The sequence below is a fragment of the Mustela erminea genome, chromosome 14, assembly GCF_009829155.1.
Source record: "Mustela erminea isolate mMusErm1 chromosome 14, mMusErm1.Pri, whole genome shotgun sequence".
Taxonomy (NCBI): domain Eukaryota; kingdom Metazoa; phylum Chordata; class Mammalia; order Carnivora; family Mustelidae; genus Mustela; species Mustela erminea.
The window spans coordinates 37,795,554-37,818,631 of record NC_045627.1 but is presented as its reverse complement, the minus strand read 5'-3'; the positions used below and the strand labels follow the sequence as shown (position 1 = coordinate 37,818,631).

At 54.7% G+C, this 23,078-nt stretch overlaps 1 protein-coding gene across 4 annotated transcripts in view; it reads right to left on the bottom strand.

Moving 5' to 3' along the window:
* Nucleotides 1–23,078, bottom strand: part of CDH23 (cadherin related 23) — a 397,771-nt gene that overhangs the window by 154,728 nt on the left and 219,965 nt on the right. For all 4 annotated transcript variants that reach the window (XM_032312921.1, XM_032312916.1, XM_032312926.1 and 1 more), the window contains exons 12-14: nt 3,708–3,713; nt 1,754–1,903; nt 1,125–1,283 (exon numbers count right to left, since the gene is read on the bottom strand). In XM_032312921.1, coding sequence (XP_032168812.1) covers nt 1,125–1,283; nt 1,754–1,903; nt 3,708–3,713 — 315 coding nt within the window. The remainder of the gene's footprint in view (nt 1–1,124; nt 1,284–1,753; nt 1,904–3,707; nt 3,714–23,078) is intronic.

Here is a 23,078-nt window from a genome sequence, read left to right as displayed (position 1 = left end):
ATGGGAAGGGCCTGGGGCTCAGTACAGTTTCACACCATCTGTTGGTAGAGTAAACACACTTCAGAACAGTGGGCCTGGGATTAGCAGGCGATGGCTTGGAGTAAGAATGGAGCAAGATATGGCAGCGAGGACCCCGAGCCCTTCCATGTGGGCAGAGAAGAGCAGCAGTGAGCTCAAATCTATCACAGGTACTGAGCACCTACTAGGCGTATGAGCTGAGCTTATGTAGCAATACATCTGCTGCTTTGATCTGCCAGACAACCAGTCCTCTTTGCTCTGCTAACAGAAGCCCCTTCTGCATAGCCCCTTCCCCACTTCTAGCCCACAGAGTTTGCACGGAGTGGACCTAACCCCTGGCTCCACTGGCAAGAATGTGACCCATCTCTGGGAGATGAGGATCAAGATGATGGGCTCCAGCATGGCTCAGCAAGGAGACTCAATTGTGGGACTTGTGCTGGAACTAATGAAAAAGATGACTGTTTTCCCACTAGGGTTGATACATTGGTAAGAAGCAAGCCTGGGGGTGTTGGTGTCCCTCTCGGCCAATGTAAGAAAAGCAGAGCCTGGTGCTAAAGTCAGATTCTTGCTAATGGAGTGCCTGGGTACAGCCATGCCTGATATCATTTATACTTTGATTTATAAGAGCTGATATGCTTTTGGCTTGAACCACTTAAGAGTTTGTGTCCCTTGCCAGCAAGGGTACTGAATGATATGAATGGGACACTGGAAGGGCCCTTTGTCAAAGTCCCAGCCAAGGGCAGCTGGGGATGGCCAGGCACCCTCAAAGAGTCCATTCTTCCCTGGTGCTTAGAGGGACTGTGGCCCTCCTCGGAGATGGCTGCCCCCATCCCCACTAGAGGGCATTTCTAGGGCTCCTGGATCACCTAGACTCAGTTCCTCTCAGGGACAAGGCAGAATACTGGTGTTCTCTTCCCACATTGTTGCCTGGACCCTGGGAACCCCATCATAAAGTCTCCAGAGGTTTTAAGACACAAACACCACAGCTTCTAGGGCTCAGGCGCACCGCCTTCCCTGACTGCCCATGTTTCTTGGCCCATTCCCTCTGGCTGCCTCCCTGTGGTCTTCCCCAGTGCTCAGTGGCCCGGTGAAAGAGCAGGACTCACCAGGACTGTCAGCACAGATGTCCCCACGGTGACGTTCTCATACAAGCTGACGTTGTACAGCGGCTGGCTGAAGATGGGCCGGTTGTCATTCTCGTTGATGAGGGTGATCTTCACCTTGGCGTAGCCCACGTGGTCAGGTACGCTCTCGTTGGCAAAGAGCTGGGTGTGCAGAGCAGAGGCCCAGGTGAGCTCTTGCATGCTCCCGGAACCTTGTCCCCCTAAGTCCCCCTGGGGTCTTTGCAGGTCCAAACCCAGAGTTCCTGTCTGAGTCAGTGTCTATCCCAGGTGTGTGCTGCTGGGAGTCTCTCCATCAGGGACTGGAAGCCAGGATGGCTGCGGATTCTGCTGGGGCCTGGGCCGGTGGGGACTTGGGCAGTGAGGCTCCTTATGGGTCTCAGGGGCCGTGACCGTGTCTGGTAAATTGCTGCTCAATTCCCAGACATTTCCTTGTCCTCCTTGAAAAGGGAGGCTCAGCGCAGCCCCTGCCATGGGCTCTGTGGGCTTCCTAGAGTTGGACCCATAGGGGAAGAATGGGGAGAGCTGGAAGGGGGAATTTCAGGAGATGGTGTCACCCTCTACCTCCGCTGAAAGCCCCCCACCTGATGAAGAAAAAGGGAGGGGGGCCTTACGTCAAAGTCGTAGCGGTCCACAGTCTCATAGTCCAGGGGGACGGCCACCCGGATGCGGATGTCTGCTTTCCCTTGGACAGAGGTGGGGGAGATGATGAAGTGCTGGGAGTTGTTCCCCACCAGGTACACCTCGAACATGCTGTTCAGGCCCTGGGGCAGAATGGAGAAGAAACCGGTCAGAAGGGGCTTAGGAGGCTACGGGTCCGGAGCAGAGTGGCTTTGGTCGAGGTAGAGAAGGGACAGGGTCCATAGCGGGTCTTGCAAGCACTCTACCCGAGAGCGGTCTGTCCTCCTCTGGGTGACCCCGGTCTGGCTCTCAGACCCTGCCTCCTGCCCATGTCCGGGCCCACTGGAAGTCTCTGCCAGTTCTTTTTGCCTTTGTTATGCCTTCAGATGCCCCAAATATCCCTTCCAGATGGTTCGGTTCATTTCCCATCTCCTGCTTCCTTCCTTCGTCCCAGTGACCCCAACTAGAGAGGTTCTGTACCTGCAAGACCCAGCAGGGAGACAGGACAGAGGGTGGGAAGGGAGGGGAGAGAAGCAAGTATGTGTCCTTGGCAGGCGTGGGCAGGAGAGGGCAAGGGACAGCGCAGGGTGTGGCTTCTTCCCCTACCTCCCCCCAGAAGGTGTCAATCAGGGAGAACACTGGCTTCCTTACACATGGAATGGGAATTACTCAAGCAGCTAAATGGTGAAGTGAACCCCTGTGGACCCCCTACACTGTGGCCAGCTACTGGTGACCTAGAGGACACTGGGTCCTAGGTAGCTAGGAGCTGCCATGTCCTCCAAGGGCTCTGCTGCGGCCCAGCAGCTCAAGTCCCTGGTTTCAGATGGGGTGGGGGGGAGTGCGTGCTTCACTCCAAGTCAGGTGTTTCTGATCCTTCTAACGGGGCCTGAACTCACGGCTCAGACATAAAGGGTGTGAGCTCTCCATAGTATCCAAGACCTCGGATCCAAAGAACCATTGCTGAAGGTGGGAGACGTGGCTTCCTGACTCCCCAGAGTCTGGTCTGCTCAGAGATGGATTCAACTCCCTACAGGGGGTAGCTACCCCCAAATAAGCCTCCTTCAACCTAGGGGGACGGCTTGTGGTTTGTAACCAATCCGTGGAGAACCTCTCCTGACCCTTACTGCAGATGCCACCGGGTTACAGACCTGGGCTTCGAGGGCCAGGAGGGAATTTCCGCCTGCCCATGCTGCTCACCCCTGGCCCAGTGCCCAGCATAACCCCACTATGTGTGTGTTTCTTTGGAACTGAGGGCGGGCAAAGGAAGCATGCCTCTCTTCTGGTTGCCCAGGGATGCCTTCCAGAACCTGTTCCTGCTGGGAGGGGAGCAGCCAGGCCATCTGAAAGCCTTTCCTTGCTCAGAAGGGGATGGTCCGGGCAAAACTGGAAAGGATAACTCCCAGTGAAGCCTGAGAATTCACGAGATCCTTCCAGCCCTGGGACTGTCCCACAAGTGGTCGAACACATTTGTGAAATGAACACACGTGAACATTTACCCACCAATCTCTTGAGTTTTTGTTTTTGTTTTTTCTATTTGCAATTACAAATTACCAAAACAGGAACACTGCCAATCTTGGGGTCCAGACAAGCAGCAGGGCCTTCAAAGCCCCCCCAACCCAGAGTGGCTCCCGCAGATGGTGCAGGCAATGCTCCCGTGGCCCTGTCAGCTCGTGGAGTCCTCAGTTCTCCCTGGCATGGAATCCATTCGTCTGACAGAGGCCCAATTAAATGCCCGAAGGGGCACTAATAGCCAAGGCCGGCAGAGTGTGACAGCTCCAAGCAGGTGACACCAACGCCTCACCCTCCACCACAGGACTTGGAGGCCGGAGAAGGTGGGGGTGGGCTGAGCTGTGCCTGGGCCGATGGAGCCACACCCCCTCCGCCACCCCTCCCCCATGTGCCGACTGCCCCCCTCCCCCAGCCCTGGCCCTTCCCAGGCTCACTTACCAAGTTCTGTCAGTGGGAGTCGGTCAAAGGTATGGAGACAGAGAAGGAGCCGGAAAGGCACGGAGAGGAGGAAGAAACCGGAAAGAAAAGATGGTGAGATCTGAGGTCAGAGGAAGGCAGAAGGGCCAAGTGGACCCTAGGAGCATACCCTGCTTCAGAGGAAGAGCCCCTTTCATGTCTGAGGGGCCCCAAACCCAGAGGAAGGAGAGAGAAGCAGAGGAAGAGGGTACCAGGGGTCCAGAGCACACTGGGTCCTCACCCAGAGGGAGGTCGGGAAGGGGATAGCGCTGGGGGAGAGAGGGATGGGCCACACTCCTATGTCCTCCTCCCAGGAGCTTAGACCAAACCCCTGCAGAAAACGACCCCGAGCACGGTCACGTTTCAATCTTCCTAACACAGAAAACGCTAAGATACATACAGACATGGGAGGTTTTTACATAGTTCTAAAGTGTAAAGGGCACGCTGTGGTCTCCCTGTCCCTGCTGGCCCAGCTGCTGGAGAGCCTTCTCTAGAGGCCACCGCACCTCGTCCAGGGGTCTCTTCCCCAGCAAAGTCATGCACATACGACGAGCTCCACATATCCGTGGCTCCCCGCCCCCCCCCCCCCCCCCGCAAACGGCAGCACACGGCATGCATCGCTCTGGGTGGGGGTTTGGTCCCGGAGAGCCGGGTCGTGAAGGATGTTCCCTAAGTGTACAAACAGGAGCCGATATGAACGACAGCACGGCACACAGTTACTGGTATCTGCTCTCTGTCAGACACTGTCCAGAATAAGCACAGAATTCTCCTCTGTGGTTTCTGGGGAATGTTGGGCATCCTCAAAGCCCCAGAGCACGTCCCGGGCAGTGTAAACCCACAGGAAAGCAGGGACACGGTGGAAGCTCAAGAAGCCACTGGGTTTTGGCTGCTTTTCCTCACCCAGTCCTCTGGGTGGTTCTCTTCCTACAGGCCGTAGGGTGGAGATGAAGGAACATGGGAGCTTGGAAACCTCTCCAGAGGAAATGGAGTTCAGAGAGGTTGAGTGAGTCACCCAAGGATGCACAGCTTGTTGGCAGCAGAGTGGGGATAAAAGCCGAGGCCAGGGTGCCATCTAGGCTGAGGGAAGTGGGGTCAGGACCATAGGAGTTCCCAGAGCAGACTGAGGAGGCAGAGGTAACGTTGAGCTCCCCAGGGTGGAATTTGAGCGAGCGCCAGCAGATGAGGCCAAGCCAGGAAGGCTGCCCCAAGAAGGGGAGTTCTGAACTGGCTTTAGAAACGAAGGGAAAATGAGCTAGAAGAGGAGGGGTTCCATATGGAGGAAGTGGCTTTACACGCGGAACTCTGTCCTTAGTGTGTATCAGAAGCACCTAGAGGCTTTGGTAAGCTACAGACTGTTGCCCTCAGCCAGGACTTGTGAAATTAGAAATTCCTGTGAATTTCTACTTCTAACAAGTTTCAGGTGCCTCCTGCCCTGCTACTTCTGGTCTGGGAGCCACCCACCCCCTGCCATCTCTGCAAAGGCATGGAGCAAGAATGAGGAATTAGTAAGGAGGCAGACTGGGAGCGGATTTGCAAAGGTGTGTGTGGGGAAGAGCTGGTGAGACTGTTGGGATAGTAGGAGGCTGGGGCGTAGGGGCTGCCCATGCTCCCTAGAGAACCACATTGTGCAGCTAGGGCTGTGGAAACACCAGTAGGGGCAGGCAGGAGCTTAGCGGCACCCACAGGGTTCCAGAGGGGTGAGTGGGGGAGAGGCACAGTGGGAGTCCTCCATCGGATCACCCAGCAAAATCTCCTGGGGGGTCTTTAAAATATCCCCATGACTAAGCTGTACCCCAGACCAAGCAAATCAGATGTGGGTGAGGAGGAGGACCAGAACTCTGGACCTCAGAACATTCTCTACATTATTCATTCTAATGTGCGTCCAAGGGTGAGAACCAGTAGGGCAGAGAGGTGCTTCTTCGAGCAGGGCACAGGGACAGGTAGCTGAGCTTTATCAAAAACATCATTAGAAATGTATCTTTTGGAGGGCACCTGGGTGGCTCAGTGGGTTAAAGCCTCTGCCTTCGACTCAGGTAATGTTCCCAGGGTCCTGGGATAGAGCCCTGCATCAGGCTCTCTGCTTGGCGGGGAGCCTGCTTCCCCCTCTCTCTGCCTGCCTCCCTGCCTACTTGTGATCTCTGTCAAATACATAAATAAAATCTTAAAAAAATAAGAGAAATGCATATTTTGGGCCATGCCCAAATCTACTCTTCGGAAACACCGGGGTTGTGCGGGCAGCACCGTCCAGCCAGCCCTCCAGGTGTCTATTACTCCCAGGTTTGAGAACTGCCAGGACAGAGCAACGCAAGGCAGGGAGCAAGCCTGAGAGCAGGGAAGAAGACTGACCAGCGAGGTGTGGTGGGTGAGCCACTGCGGAGAGAAAACAGAGTAAACAGCTCATGGGGTTGTGGAGGTATGGGGGTGGGGGCTGGAGCTGCCACGTGGTACCTGGACAGAGGACCAGAGCAAGGGCTGGAAGAGATGCCTGGGAAGTTGGGACTCAGTGCACTGTGGACTCAGCTTGGGTACCTGACCCCTCAGGCCAGGTTTCTGGGTCTCAAGGAATGAGGTCCCTGCCCTTCCAGATTTGCCACCTGGGGCGAGTTCACTCCCTGCTGCAGTGGTCCTGAGACCCCCGGGCAACCTTTCCGCTAAGTCTCATTAAATGCTCAGCCTGTCCCTTTTAAAACCTGCCCAGCGGCCAGGTCCTGCTGGGACTTGGCTTGTGACTGTGGACCCCCTTGGGCTGGGATGTGTGTGTGATACTCACCCAGGTCACCAAAGCGGTGCGGAACCCCGATTAACTGCGGTCCTCTGCCAGGCAGCTCCTGTTCATTAAGCCCTAACTGTGTGCCCCACGGGACTTAACCAGAATCTTTATGGACATCAGCATTCACACACCCCTTTCTTGGAGAAGGAAAGCGAGGCCCGGGAGGGCAACTCGTTCAGGCCTCACAGCTGCCAGCGAAGGATCTGAAGTTGGGTCTGTTCTGTCTCTGGCTCCATGGGCGCTCTCAACCACCCCGCTCTCCAGCCCCTCCCACCGCACAACACGGCTCCCAACAAAGAACTGGCCCGGGAGGGTGCAGGTGGGTGGGCTCCTCCCCCATTCTCCTAGGGGCAGGACTGAGGCCCAGGGGAAGGCTCCTCTGCCAAGGTCAGGGACCCAGGCAGGTGGAGGGCTAGAGCCTGCCTCTCACTCGCTGCCAGGCCCAACGGGAGAGCGGTTCACTGGGGTTGGGAGGGTGTGGGGCGGACAGAGGCAGGAGGCCCTCTTGGAACTGTTGAGGGGCAAATCTGTTGGGAAGGGAGATAAGGAGGAACATCAAAAGGAGTCCCAGTGTGTGTGGAGAGGAGGCCGGTGGATTAAATTCTCTTCCAGCTGGGAGGGGCGATGAAAAGGCTGATAGCTGGCAGCCGCGGGTCCCGGAGCCAAGCAGCAGCGTTGCCCTCCCCGCATCAGGCTGGGGCACCAGTGGCTGCCTGCGGGGCTGCGACAGCTCCGCTTTATTTGTTTAGAGGAAGGCGGAAGGACGCGGGAGATCACGCCTCACTCCCCACCGTCCCCACCCCTCGCAGCCAAGCCGCACTGCGCTCCGCTTCTGGTGACTGAAGGCTTGCCACCCCGCGGAGGGCAGCCGGCTGGTCCAGACCTCCTTATCAGCTGCTGCCAGAAGGGGCTGTCCCCCCACCCTCAGCTCCCCTCAGCCCTGCCTCCCCCCCACCTCCCGCTGCTGGACGTGGGCCGTGGCCTTGGGAGCGGTGGCCCAGCAGGCACCGCCTAGAAAGGACACCCTTCCTAGCCTTTCTGCCGCACCCACGGCCAGCGGACCCACGTGCCAGGGGTCACTCAGCTCCATGAAGGGATCCAGTCGCATTTTCCCCAATTAGTAACTGAGAGCTTTGTATGTGCTGGGCTCCCTGCAGGCTCCCTGACCACTCACAACTCTGGGAGGGTCCAGGGCGGCGGTTCTGTTAAGGACTGCCTGGCTTGAGGAACTTTTCCTCCTTCCAGCCGACGCCGCCTGGCGCAGAGCCCAGCCCTGGGCTTGCAGGGGGGTGGCCTGGGCTCTCTTAGGGTCTGCACCTGACTTCTGAGTATAGCTTCCCTTGGTTGTCACCTGCAGGCGCTGGCACGTACCCCTTGCAGACGACCTGCTCTCCAAAGGACGATGGTCTGACCCAGCCCCAGACTCTTCCCTGGACCCCAGGCCCGCAGATGCCTCCCACACAGCTGTTGCTTGCTTGGTTCTCACTGCCCCCTCCTCCCAGACACTTTGCTGCCCATCCACCCCTTGGAGAGGTTCATCTCCCTGCTATGGTCAGGGGAGTAGCTGATTGGGGACCAGTGATGTGATGTGCAGTGGAGAGTAAGGTTTGGCTGGGGAACAGGCTCTGTCACTCTCTAGCTGTAAGGGCTTGGGCAACATACTCCCGTTGCTGGAGAACAAGGCATACCAGCAGGGTTAAGAAGCAGACTTGCCTCCTTGCACCGTCTTGTTTTGGTGGGTGATAGGAGTTAGGTTTTCTTGCCCAAGACAGGAGGCTCTCTGATAGGAACTTTGTGTTGTTTTTTTTTTTTCCTTTGTACCCCAGATGCTAGGGGTACTGACCTCCCTAACCCTGTGAGCTAGGATATGCCCTGCAAGGAATCTTTATTCCATTCCACAGAAGAGAAAAGACCAGGGAAGGGCAGCAAGGCCCAAGGTAGCCTTTATGTTGGGAGTGCTGGGCAGTGTTTTGAAACAAGACAGAGAAGAACCAGGGAGATCTGTGGGCTGGCAGGCTGCCCTTAGGTGAGCCAGGAATGGGGCTGGGGTCCTGAGTGCCCAGAGGCACCCCGAGAGCACCACCCTCACAGAAACTGCATCCAGGACTCAACCTGCCAGGGAGAGCCCCGTGACCAGTGACTCCGGGGTGTGGGGCCCTAAGCTTCAGTGGTGGCTCAAAGCAACAGCCTCTTGGGGTCGGACCTGACTCTAGATGGAAGCAATTGCCTTCTTCAGCTGTGGGATTTTGCACAAAAGCTCTTATCCCTCTGTGCCTCAATCTTCTATTTTGCAAAATGGACAGAAGGAGGGCCACCTGACAGCACTCTTACCGATAAGCTGCAAGATTCTGGTAAAGTGCCTGGACCGAGTGAGGGTTCAGTAAATAAGGGTTGTTATCCTTGTTCTGGAAAGGAGTGGGGGAGGGGAGGAGGAAGCCCTAGGGAAGGGCGGATTTCTATTGCTTGGCCAAAATGAAGGGGGCAGAGAGGGATGGGCAAAGGCTTAGGTAAGTGTGGGGGTGAGTGGATCCCCCCATGCCGGCCAGCGGCTGTAGGTCTCCCTTCGCCCCTGTGCTCTATTGGTCTCACCCATGCTATTGAGCGGCTGGAAATCAAAGTCCACTGAAGATGGAGCCTTTATCACCCCTTTGTCCAGCTTTTCCCTTAATTAACCCTAATCAGACACACCAATGTGAGCCTTGGCAGGAGGCAGGGCCCTCGGCACCCCTTCCCGTCACCACTTCTCCCACAGCGTCCCATGCCCAGCACACCAGGCCGCCCGCCGTGAAGGCAGAGTCCAGCAGGCCACCGGAGGAGCCGTGCGGTGGGCACCGCCTCCATCCCCCATCTCTGGCTCAACTCCCATGGATCTTCCAAGTTTCAGAGTCCGGGGGAACTGCCAACGGTACCTCCTGGCAATTGAAACCTTCTGATTCTGTCTCCTCACAGTCCCCCGACCCAGCGCCCTGTTCCTGGACACAGTCCCAACCCAGGGCCCCAGCAAAGGCCACAGTACATGCTTGGTCTCTCAGCCTTGTCTTCCTCTCCTGAGTGCCAGGCTTGTCTGGCCCAGAGTCTCAGCTTCTCCGCCCTGAGAGTGGGCTGCCTCTCAGGCCTGCATCAGCTGAAGGACCCTGCCCTGGTTTCAGGCTCTCGGCCCACCCATCCCCGCCCCCCAGGCTCCTTCGCGGTTTGGGCCCTTGAACAACACGGGCAGGAACCATTTTTCCCTGCATGGGCCATTCGTCACTATGAGTGTGGCAAGCCCTTCATTCTCCCTGGGCCTCAGTTTCCAGAACTGCAAACCGGGGTGATTCTCTAAGGGCCCTCAATGTCTGCTGTGCTCTCTCGGATTGCTTTCCACTCCTGCGGCTGCTCCAGGCCCCTCTCCTCGTCCTCCTTGGCTGCTGCCCTCTCTAACCCTCCTTTGTGTTCCTTCATCTTTTCCTCCACTCTTGCCTTGTCCCGCTCTTCCCTTCTTTCCTCGCTCTTTCTCCCCCTGGTCTCTTTTCCATTTCTCCTTTTCTCCCTCCTCTTCCATCACCCCTCCTGTTTCCCCCTCCCTCCTCCTCCTCCCCCCCTCTTCCCCACCTCCAGCCCTCTCTCTGCCAGCCTCCCCCTCCTCCTCTCCCCAGGTTATCTGCTGAATTCCACACACGCCTGCACAGACGGGATCAATCCAAGGCTGCCTTGCCTTCAGCTTATCTCTGCTCCAAATGATTGATTTTCCCTCTTTAAGAGTAATTTGCTGGTGAATTCCATGTATTGCAAAAACCCCTGTGAAATCTAATTCAATCCGATCGGCAGCTGGCACTTTGGGGAAAGAATACTAGAGAGCTGTCAATTTCATCGTGTGGACGTGTGTATTATTTAGCTCACAGACGAGAGCACGAGGCAGGCAGGTGCTACTCACCTGCACGTGCCACCTCCCCCCACCCCCCGGGATCTTGTCCCCGGCCCCGCAGCCAGCCCTGTCTCTTCTGGGAAGTGCATTATAACGTGCACTGGGTACTCGCATTAAGGTAAATGAGGGACAGGTGCTATCAAATTGTTTTCCTGATTTGCAGCCCACTGCCCTCGTGCACTATGGGAATCTCAGCCTTCCAGAGCCCAGCTATCCCTGACCACCTGCCTCTCTCCTGCATTCCAGGCTTGTCTGGCTCAGAGCCTGTTTCTCAACGTGTATAAATGGGGAGGTGTGAGGAAAAACCAGGCCACCTCTCAGGCCTGCCCCTGGGTGACCAGCTGCCCCAGTTTGCCCGGGACGTGGGACTTACACGTGCTAAAACCCAGGCCATTGCAGGCAAACCTGGAGAGCTGGTGTCCAATGCCACGAGGCACGTCTGAAAGCCCAGCAGGGTAGGTCGTCCCCTCTGCACGGGTGAGGCGGTTAGGCCGTCAGCATGGCACACAAGGCTCTGAGCATCTGACACACCAGCCCCAGTGTCTGACAGGTGCTCCCCAAAGGCGGCATTACCTTGGAGGCTCAAGTTCTCTGCCAGCGACGACGGTAACATGGCTGACCAAGGGCTCTTGCTCAGCCCCGGTGACCTCTGTTCTGGGAGGGTCCCATCTTGTCCCCCCACCTATGTCCTCTGAAAATAGCAGAGCTAACTGTAACTACCCCCCTCCCCCAAGTTGGAACCAGCCACGCTGGCCTCCATTCCCATGCCTCAAGTAAATAGCCATTTCTGGTGGGATTCGAATCTTTGGGCTGCCCCGGATCTCTAGGTATCAGAGCAATCAGTCTCAGGGTTACTTAGAGAAATGAAGTGGCTTTACGGGGACTGGCCATGAGGCCAAGGTTCACCTTACTAGTGCTTGTGGGCATGGTCAAAGGGCAGGTTTATGTGGAAGGCCCATGGGATCTCAGGTACCATCTCAGGCCACATGGAAATTCATGGGCATGCAGCAGGGGGCCATGTAGGATTTATGAGGCAGGGGCTCTGAGTTCTTCATTCCAGAATGACTCCTTTCATTCCACCCGCCCTGCACCCAGGGAGATCTCAAGGATTCCCCCAGGCCATACATCCTTCCTCTGTCCTTCCCTCTCTCCTGCAAGGGACCCTGTTTGAAAGGCACATGCTCCAAGTGGAAAGCTCAACAACGCCTTCCTTGCGGTCCTGCCTGCAACCCGGGCTCACCTCCCAGCACAGGTGGCCACATTCTTAACTTTGAGATCAGAATCTGCCAACTTGGACCTTACCCCCAATACCTGGTGTCAATTCCTTCCCTCCCTTCCCCCGACTGGTAAACCCACACTGGAGCTCTGGCTGGGGTGGGGGTAAGGGCCAAAGTGGAGTATCCGTGTTCTTAGAGGTGCAGGAAGGAGAATCCACAATGCAGGGGGGGAAAAAAGGGTGTGCATCCTGGTCTGTCCCAAGCCTGGAATTGTCCCTTGGCTTCCTCTGGGGCCCAGGCTGGGAAGGATCGTGTGGCCTGAGGGGCAGGATGGCTGGCGGAGGCGGCATCCAGCCCTCAAGGGGCCTCAGGAGGAGGAGGAGAGACAGGCTGGTGTAGGGTTGGGAGCTGGCTTTGCACTCAGCAGCTGCCTGGCTCTGTCTATTTACCATGCTAAAACTATTTCCCTGTTCCCACAGAGAGAGAAATGTGTGGCAAGGCAAAGAAATCTAAATGTCTTATGGAAATCGGGAGGGCACACTGCCTGCTGCTAATCACACCGCTTTATATTCCAGTCCACCTCCCCAGGCCTCCGGGTGGTGGGGAGGGGCTGAGGGGGCGGAGGACAGGGTCCCGGGAGCCCTTGAACTGATACGCGCTGTGACCTCAGGCCAACTGCCCTCTCTGGGCTGCCTTTCAACATGAGGGATCCCTTTGCCTCAGGAGGCCCGGAGGGCAGAGCTCTAAACAGTGTAGAGGCCAGGCACCTGGGCTTTGGGGATCTGGGAATGATTTTATCTCCCTCCCCATCCTAACCCCCTGCCAGGGAGGTCGGCCCAGGTTTGCATCCCCTTCCCATGAACAAAAACACACAAATGCCCTAAGGGGTCGGGTGCTGGGCTGGGACAGAGTGCCAGGCTTCAAGCAGATGGGTGAACATGCCTGGGGACAGCCCTGCATGTCACTTAGCAGCCATGGCAGTGTTCTAGAAGTCAAACCCAGCTGCCCAGACCTGCAAAGAGCCCCTCCTACCTAACCCGTTCCACACCTTGCAAGGCACTCACATGGGGCACACAGCAACTATGGTTGAATGCACGAAGGCATACGTGCATGAATGGGCTACGGGTGTGTTTATCTGTGAATGTGTTGGGTGTGAGGAAAAGCCAGGAAACAGACAGAGGCAGGAGGAAGGTTGGGAAGGGGGGGCAAGAGAGGACAATCAGACTCAAAGTAAAACAGAGACAGAAATAGAGGGAGTGGGCAAGGGTGGGTAGAAGGCATTCAGATGTGGAACTAATCTGAGGTGAAGAGAGCAGACACCAGGAGGGCCTGGCCACTGTCTAGCCAGCAGACAGCTCCCATTTTCTTTCTGCCTCCTAGACTGCCCTTCTGGGTTTCTGCCATTCCTGTTCCTGGGATTCCAAATCCTAGTGGCATTCCAACCCCACAGACCCCCACAACCAGTCCCTGCCCTTCTGGCCATCTGCTATCATCTCCTGTCACTGTCCTTGTTCTCCTGGTGTCCAGGTTAATCAACTTAAAGTACAGCTCTGAGGATACCACTCATGCTCAGGAACCATCGATGGCTCCCACGTGCCTGCTGAATTACGTTCAAACTCCTCTTGGTATTCAAGGCCCTCGTCTACCTTTCTGGCTTTATAGGTGGTGTGTATTAAATGACAGTGGAGAGAAGGATGGTGTTGAGTGGTGCTATTTAAGCTGCTACCTTTCACTTCTTCTTTCTGGGGAGTGTGGGGGAGGAAGAGGTTATCAATAATTTATAATTTTTAAAACTAACCTGCAGTGAAATTGACATTTTGGGGTATTCAATTTTATGAATTTTAACACATGTATAAAATCGTGTTACCCCATCACAACCAGCACGCAGAACAGTTCCACTGTCCCCCAAACTCTCCTTTGCTTACCTTTATAGTCAACCCCTCTCCCACTCCTAACCCTTGGTAACCACTGGTGGGTTCTCTGCCACTATAGTTTCATCTTTTTGAGAATGTCAAAGAATCATACAGAACATAGTGTTTGAGACTGGCGGCTCTCCCTTCTTATAAAGCCTTTGAGATCACTTGATTCTCACTTCCCCTTAGCCGTCTGCTTATCTAAGCAGTCCTGTCCCTAGAGGACCAGTTAGCATCTGCACAGATGAGCTGAGCTGGAGGGGGCAGTCTTGCATGCCTCTAAGAGGTGAGCCTACCAGTGTGCCAGGGAAGGGCTTTGAAGGCAAGGAGCCGAGTATCAAGCGGATTTAAGAAAAAAACAAAACAAAAAAACAAAAAAACAAAAGAAACCCAACAACCCTGGTTGGCCAGCTCTGTAAACTTTAGCGGATTTGGACATTCCCTAATGAGGGCAATTAAGAGTCATTATGCTGAAAACAGAAAAGTAAACACAGATCCATATGCTAATTGGCAAATATTGCTGCGTGTTAGGGCTGGCTGCCTCCTCCCTCTCCTGAGTCCTGCCCCTAGTCCTGCACAGTGCCTGTCCAGCACCCCCGCCAAGCTCCTCCATCACGCTCTTGTCCTCTTGTGCTCCCTCTTGGTCCTCCTCCTCCCTGGGAGGCTACTTCTTTGCTGGCTCATTCCCACCTCCCTTAAGGTGAACACCAGGATGCCTAGCCCCCCTCTCCCTACACCCACACCCCTTGCGTCAGTGAGCCCAGCTGGACCTGTGGCTCTAAATACAGCCCAGGTGCTGGTGACACTTACATTTCCATCTCCAGCCTGGGCCCACATGGTGGGCTCTGGAGAGCCAAGTGCTAGGTTTCTGGGATCTAGCCAGCTGCAATCATGCTGGTGGCTTGAGGTAGGTGTGTGATAGGAGGGCTTACCCCAGAGAGACCACCGAGTGCTACAAATGAGGGGCTCCCAACCCAGAGCCACTCGTTGTGCATTTATGAGCACACCCCCTCTGCCTTCTCGATGTTTCCATATGGATGATTAACAAGCATGTCCAATGTAACGTGTTGAAAGCTAAACTACAGATTCCACTTCCCCTTCACTAAACATATTGCTTCACCATCTCAGGAAGGAAGGACTCCATGTTTCTAAGGGCTCAGGTCAAACACCTTGTGCAGTCATTGTAACACACACCCCTACACACACACACACACACACACACACCCACTCCAGCAAATCCTTGACTTTCCATTCAAAATGGGTCCAGGAGCTGATCTCTTCTCACTCCCCACCAGCACCTCTAACTGCCGTCCTTCCCAGCGATGGCCCTGCCCTGGGTGGTCTATTTACCCATCAGCCAGCGCATCCTTTTGTTGGGTCAGTGGGCTCCGGGAGTGCAGGAGGAACAATAGAAATGACCGCTGGGCCATAGTCGTCCAGCCTCCTCCCCACCCCTTTCCTTAACCCTTGACTCTCCCGCCAAAAGGATGTATGCCCAGGTCACGTCTCCACAGGTAACTGGATACCTACGCAGGAAACAGAAGTATCAGGACCCCCCACCCCATACCCTCCAAACACCAAATACCCTACGATCACCAAATACCCTACAATATATGGATGTGAGCCCATGCCCTACCTTGGCCCGATAAAAGACCCCTGCCAACTCCCTCCCAGTGCCACTTCCCCCACTCCCCTTCCCTGAGTTGGAGCCGAGGAACCTCACCCGAGGGCACCCACCTCCTCCCGGGGTGACTTTCCTGGCTCCCCTTCTCCTGAGCCCTGAAACTTCGCCGGAGAGTGCCTTTAATAAATCTTGCCTTGCGCCCATCTTGCCTGGTGTTGGGTTTACCTCGCCTGCGAAACGTTACACCTTTAAAATAATTTTCTTTTAAGATAAAATTCACCATCTTTACATGTTAAAGTGTACAATTCAGTGGTTTTCAGGATATCCACGATGTTGTGCAACTGCCCCTTCTCTACAGTTCTACAACATTCCCACAATTCTAGGAGGCAACATTGTACGCATGAACAATCACATCGCATTCCTCTCCCTGCAGCCACGAGTCTGCAGATTTGCCTGTTCCGACATTTCATACAGAAGGCCCCGTATACTATGTGCCCTTTGTGTTTGGCCTCTTTACCTCGTACAAGGTTTTCTAGATTCATCCACGTGGCAGCAGGTGGCCGGGCCGAGTAACATTCCGCTGTGGAGCTACCACACCATATGTGCTCAGCAGTGGATGGACACCTGGGTCACTTTCAAGGACTGTCCTTCCATACTTCACTCTGTAAGGCCCTCACTCCCTACTCACTACCCTTAGGTGGCTTCCTGCCTCCCTCAGGCTTTGCATAAGTCCAGCCCTAAAGGCACAGCTGCTTATCTGACCTCCTCCACTAGTCCCAGGCCTCCCCGCTCCTCCCCACTCCTCCTCGTGCCTCCCGCACCATGCGCAGGTGCACTCCTGACCGCAGCCATGCGCCTGCCATGCCCGCTGCCTGCCGAGCTCTTCCTCCAAGTGTCCATGGGCCTACCGCATCTTCATGGGGTATCTCCTAAATGTCACCTCATCAGAGAGGCCTCTTCCGACCCCTCCGCCTCCCCGGGACTGCCTTGAGCCCCCTACCCTGATTTATTTTCCTCCATGGCTCTGGTTGCTGTCTGCTGTAGATTTACTGGTTTCTTCAATCTTCCGCCCCTGCAATGGACCCGGCCTGAGGGCGGGACTTTGGCCGCTGCCTTCTCTTGTGAACAAACAGCTCCTCGAAGAGCATCAGGAAAGCAGCAGGTACTCAACAAGTATCTGTCGACTACATAAACTAATGAATTAATTCCCACCCCCGCTTGATGCAAGAATCCCTCTAGGACAGCTTTTCCACTCGCCTGCCCCAGGCCTGTGGGTGCCCCTCCCGGGCGCTTGGCTGCCTGGTATAGCTCTGGCACTGCTCTGACCAAGGTTTCCTTGGAGGCTAGCTCTGCCCATGTAGAGAAGCAGAAATATCACCTGCTCTCTGACACAGGACCCAGGGCACCTGTCAAGAACCAAGAGGAGGAAAACCTGCACCTTTTAACCGGGGATATGGACGTCTGACAACCTTGATTTTGAGAATTTATTCTCACTCTCAATTCCTTTTCAAATCAGATGTGTAACAGATTCTGCAGAAACTCAGGCAAGCGGCGCTGGGTTCTGGCTCTGGGAAGGAGGCTCCATGCCCCCCCTCAGTGGCTCACCCTCACCTCTGCTGCCCAGCGGGGCTCTGCCATCCCTGATGCTTGTTAATTAGGATGTTTCTCTGCCTGTGGGAATAATGATGGGGTGAGACATGCAGGGACCACTCCCAGCTGGGCTATGTTTACCCCTACTCTTTGAGATGGGGGATAAACAAGACACGCCATCTGTAGCCGTCAGGGGTGTGATGGGGGTGGCCAATGGGGTAGGAGGGGGACCATGGGAGGAAGAAATCACGTCCTAGGGTGAGACCGGGCTCACGGGGGCCCATGGTAAAAGGGGCACCGTAGTGGGCATGAAGCGGCTAGGCGGTCACAGAGAGGAAGAGGATGGAGGAAGTGTGTTAATTCTGCTTCTGATCCCCGTGGGGGTGTTTGGGAAGACCAGGCTCTCCACTTAGGAAGTGTGACTCCTAAGGACAAAGTGACTCCTGTTACTTCCCATCCCAAACAGCAGTGGGATGGGGTAAGGGTCAGCTGCCAGGGAGGTGGCTGAAGCGGTACAATCCCCATGCCCAAGATGAAAGCCCTCATCTAGCTGCAGGAGGGGACTTGGCCCAGCTGGGGAGCAGGCACGGGGGAGGGGAGAGGGTGAGGAATGGGGCTGCCTGCTTCACACCCCCGCCAGGGCTACTGGGCCTGGTGTAAATAGCACGCTAATTAGATTTACGGCTGAGACTAAATTAGGAGGTGTCAGAATCAAGCCGAGGACACCCTCTGGTCCTCAGGGAGGCTGGAGCTTAGCATGCTGGGAGGAATCACACCACGGGATGCAGCCACGCACAGAAAAATCCTAATAATCACCATCGTCATAATAAGAGCCTCAGTGAAGGCAACTGGGGAGAAATTAATAGGAAAAAGAGCAGACGGGGCTGCCCTGCTCCCCCTGGTTTCCTTCCCTTCCAGAATGTCTTTGCTTTGAAGTCAACAGATATTTTCCTGGAGAACCTAAATCTTGGGGGGAAGAACCTCAGAAAAGTGAGCTGAAGCTGGGAAACAACAGAGGTCTTGCAAACAGACCCCCGCCCGCTGCCAGGCAAGCAAAGGTGCAGAGCCACGCTCACCCAGGCCCCACAGAGTCCAGGTACCGGCTGTGTAGACACGGCTGTGGGCGGATGCTCACCCGGCTATGCAGCCAGATCATTAGAGAAACTTTTAGAAACTGGAGGAGCCAGGATGGGCCCCTTGGCTTGGGGCATGGGGACTGGGAGAAGGGCAGTGCTGACCTCTACTTCTGAATGTGCCTCATCTTGGTTGCTCCCTGGGCCAGAGCTCTCACTCCCTGCTTGCTCCCAGTTTTGCGTCACTGATGAACTCGTGAGCTGGGTGGGAGGCACAGGATGTTGGAGGCATTCTATCTACTTCCCTTACACCGCCCAGGGGATTCAGTGGGAGGTGGGTGATTTCCAGCCAGATCCGGCTTATCTCCCTAATACAGGGGAAACAAGAGTCTGGATAGCTGGATAATCATCCATCCACAGAAAAGGCAAAAACTCACGTGGGCTCTCCTGGATGCTGGCAGCCTGCCCCTCCCCCTCTTCTCCATCTTTTCACTTCTTCTAGAGTTTGGTTTCTAGTTCAAATTGCTTCGGAAAATAGGAAAATGGAGATCCATGCTCTGGGCCCCCTCAGCAGGCAGAGAGAGTTTAGGGCGACTGGGATCACTCCCTGGGGTAATAGGGACGTATATTGCCTGTGTTGTTACTGGTGGACGGATAGAGGGAGCCCAGTGGAACAGTGGCCTGGTGCATCCAGAGCTGGAAAACAGACCCTCCGCTGAATGTGGGACCCGGAGCTTCCCTGCTCCCAGCCCGCTCCAAACGGATGTGTGACTCAGGAGGCCAACTCTGCCAGCCGGCAGAATGTCAGCCTCATAGCAAAAGCCCAAGGAGGGAGCTGGGCTAAAGGGTGGCCATTCAGGAGCAGGGAATTAAGGAGGGTTTGTTCATCTTTCGTGCCAAGGACCCCTCTGACAGTCTGGTGAAACCCACGGACCCCCTTTCTGGAATAACATTTTTAAATGGGAAAAAACAAAACACATGGGACCACAAAGTCAAAGTATGTTGAAATAGTTACCAGGTGTGTTAAAAGGGTGTTAAAGAAGAATTTGGTGCCTCTTAATGCATTAAACAATAAGATTTACCAGGGGGTTAACATCGGCTATAATTTCAAAGTAGTGATAGCTGTAAATGGTAGGTTGAGATCCCAAGACACCCGAAATATGGTATGAGAATATCTGAGGTTTCTCTTGGGTCAAAGCCCCAGGTACTACTCATACCCCTGTTTGTTTCTATTTTCATAATTAAAGGGAGGGCTAATGGTCAGTTGCAGGTTAGTGAAAATAAAGATGCAGATTTTTCTCTATCCAGAGTCATGGATGCCTTGGGGAGGCAGAGGGCCCCCACTTCTGGGGCTGAAAGGAAGCCTGGCCAAGGCCCCTGGGGCCCACAGCCACCACCGTGCAGGGCTGCGTAGGGAGAGGGGCCGGAGAAACCACACACTGGACAGACTGACGAATAAGAATAAACGGGAAAATAAATTTAAATAAATACAAGGTTGCAGGCTGGGCTCCCCGACAGGCCTGGAACACACATGGAATGGAGAATGAGGGTGATGGATAAAAACAAGGCCCAGATTAGCAGGAGAACAACCGCCTCTTCTCACTGCTTACTCCCCTCCCCTCTCAACCCTCCAAGTAAACCCAGTATCCTGGAATATGGCTTTTTCTCCCTGTCATTTGCTTTCTTTTATTTATTTATTTGGTGATGTTTTCTCCTTGGGGAGGTGGGTAATTCTCTCTGTTTTTTTTTTTTTCCTGTGCCCCTCAAACAAATGAATCGTGTCATCTCCTGCCTGAAATAGGAATTAGCTCCTGCCAGATGTGTCCCCGCTCACCTTGCCTTACCAACCCCCTCGCCCTGCCCACAGTCATGCTGGAGGTGGGAGACCCACCTGCTTGGGTGGGACCAAACCTTTGCAAATGGGGAGATGGGGCTGCAAATGCAGAGCTCCCCAGGGCAAGCAAGAAGCATAGGATTGAGAATTCAAGGCCAAGCTCTGTGACCCACTGGCTGTGTGACCTTGGGGAAGCCCCTTAACCTCTCTGAGCCTTGACTGCCTCCTCTCTGAAGAAACACAATGATACACCTCTCTCTCAGGGCTGGGGTAATAAAAACAGTTAACACTTAAAGAAGGTTTTTTATAGGCTAGGCATGGTTTCAAACATACATATTAACTCACTGAATCCTTGTAACAGTATGGTGAGGTCAGTCCTATTGTTGTCCTCATTTTGCAGATAGGAAAACTGAGCCAGAGAGGATAAATGAAGTCTCCTAAGGTTACACAGATCAAAAGCTTCCCAGCAGGGTTTGAACCCTGGCGGCTTGGCTTCAAAGTGCTCCATTTTTTCTCCATTCTGGCTGCTTCCCTCTTCCTAACTGGTGAAATGCTCCAGGGAACACCAAATAAATAAACACACAGGCAGACTGGGAAAGGACGGCGGGTGGATGAGGCCCATGGCGGTGCCAGATCCTTCTGCCCATACTGGGAAGCAGAGGCGGCCAGAGCAAGTTCAGGGAAGGGAGGAGGATCCCCCCCCCCCGGGGGCAGGAGAGAAGGTGGAAGCTCAGGTGGCCCCCTCTTCCCACCCAGGTCCTCTTGGACCCAAAGGTTGGTCGAGTCTTAGATGGATTGGGACAACCGGTGGTTTTTCCGAGGTGCACCCCGAGGCACAGAGTGGGGACGTGGCTTGCTTGGAATCGCTCTGTGAGGCAGGAGCAGAATAGGGGTGGGCCTTGGCTTTGGGGTTTTCTCTACCCCCTCCTGGGCACTTGGGGTAGGTCTGGTAGCAGAAGGCTAGGGCTAGGGTTCAGAGTCCTGGGCCATTCTGACTTGGGAGAGCCTCTGTCACAAAGACCAAAGGTGCCCACTCCCTGTCCTCCTGGGCAGAGTTCCAAAGGCGGTCTCCATTGGACTTTCTGGGTTTCATAATAAGGGGTCTGGGGTTCTCCGACTTCTTGCCACCCCGAGAGGAAAATGGCAAACTGTAAGAGAGCCTTTCCAATGCTGGAAAGCACCTGCTGGCTGGAACAGGTGGCTAAAGGGCGGGAGGGGGGGCTCCTGTGCGGTTTTGCTACATTTCCCCGCTTCCTGACAGCCCCATTTTCAACACAGCAATCAGGGGGCTCCTTAAGAAAGGTGACTCAGAGCATGTCACCCCCACCCCCCGGCTCCCCACTGAGGTCACGGTAACAGAAAAAACATCTTTCGCAGGCTGCAGGGCCTGGCCAGGCTCCCGCTGATGGTGCTACCTCGCCTCCTCCAGTTCTCTCCAGCTTCCCACCCCCCTACCCCACAACGCCTTTGACCCATCTCTTTTCTGCTCCTTGAAAATGCCCAGCCAGTTCCCTTTCGATCTCTGGTCTTGCAGGGAGCACCTGCTGCCAGAATGTTCTCCCTCAGCAGCTCCGTGTGGCTGCCTCTCCTACACCTCTCCACCTCAGCTCCAAGGGCACCTGTTCCGGAAGGCCATCTGGAACCGCTGAGTCAAAACCAGCCCCCCCATGGCGCCCCATCACTCATCCTGTGAGTCGACTTCTTGACACTCATTTCCACCCGCAGCACCATTGGTACCTGTTCCTCTAGCTTCCCTGCTGGGATGAAACAGAAGCCCTTGGAGGGCAGGGACCACAGCTTCAGCACTGACCCCTCCCTTCAGCACAAATTGGTGGGCACACAGTAGGTGTGCAAGAGTGTTCGTTGAGTGAATGCATACGTCACTCCCCAGCTGTGTGAATTTCCATAGAAGGCCTCAGAAAGGCCCCCGGGGCCAGCAAATTGATGAAGTCGGAAGGCCATTCTCAAATGATTGCAACTCCCAGAAATAGCCAGAACCGGGCAGTAGAGGCTACTAAAGGGCATACTGGCACCCTACTCCCCACACCCCTGCAAAAGGACAGCAGGAGATACGTTCTGGGAAGCTGTGGGGCAGAAATGAGGCAGAAATGAAGTGGATCAAAGGCTCCCAACTCCTGAGAAGAAAGGTGTTTCCTGAGAAGAAAGGGTGAGGGATGTTGTCAATTTCCAGCTTTCGGAGTCCGCTGGGAGAGGTTGCGCACAACGCCAAACAGCGCTTAAAAAGAAAGCCCTTTGCTGGAATTTGTAAAGCAGCCAGAGGCTCGGTTGATCTACACTCACTGCAACAGCCGTTGCAGAGCACAGAGCAGATGCAGAGCACAGAGAATCTAGAAGGGGAAGAGTGGATTTTAGGACAACTGAACAGAAACTTCCAACCACCCTAATAACGCCACGCCACGCAGATGGGAAAACGGGACAGACAAGCTCAGCTGTGAACAGGACTGCGTGGGGACGGCTGCTGGCTTGATCAGGAGAGGAAAAGCTGACCAAACTGGAGAAAACACAAAGAACATCCTGCGGCCAAGGGCGTGGGTTAAGGATATGGTAGGGATCCAAGTGGGTGAGAGTGTGGCTCATTTGCCCTGGCTTTCCAGAACACCGAGGAAGAGACAAGAGAACACCCAGCAGCCAGGAGCTGGGGAATGAGGCTGCCACAGCCTTTCATTTGAAACTCAGATGAGTGCCACGCCAAGGCTGACTCCTGGGGCCTTTGCCTTGAGATTTTTTTTTTTTTTTTTTTTTTTGGTGATTTGCATTACAACCATCTATTTGCATCTCAACTGTCATGAGGGCCAAGGGGGTTGGTGATGGTTTCCCTTCCTTCCTGGGCTTCTGTGAGTTTTCTGTAGCAGAGGAAAGGAGAAGAAATTACTCAGCAGGACTTGACAATGAAGATGGAGTCCTTGGGAGATAGAAAGGGCTTCTTTCAAGTACCATTGCTGTCTTGAATTTCCTGCAGAGGCTGAGATTCGGCAAGAAATGGGGCAGAATCTTCCATCTGGAGGGGAGGGGATGCCAGCGTTGACTAGTCTTAGTGAATTAGATTAGCAACCTTCTTGGGAATGACGGCCACAAAGTGCTAACTGAGAGGTTAAACTGCTTCCTCTTTCCCTTTGTTTTCCATCAGCACCCTCTGCTGCCTCATTGTGGACTTAGGAGGTCACCTTCTAACTCAAACTCGGGGGGAATTGAGCTTTTAGCCCAGAGGCACTGAGAATGGAGTTTGGACAAAGCCTTGAGCTACCTCATGGTTACTTTTATCATTAAATCACTCTTTTTTTTTTTTTTTTAAAGATTTTATTTATTTATTTGACAGAGAGAGATCACAGGTAGGCAGAGAGGCAGGCAGAGAGAGAGAGAGAGAGGAGGAAGCAGGCTCCCTGCCGAGCAGAGAGCCCGATGCGGGA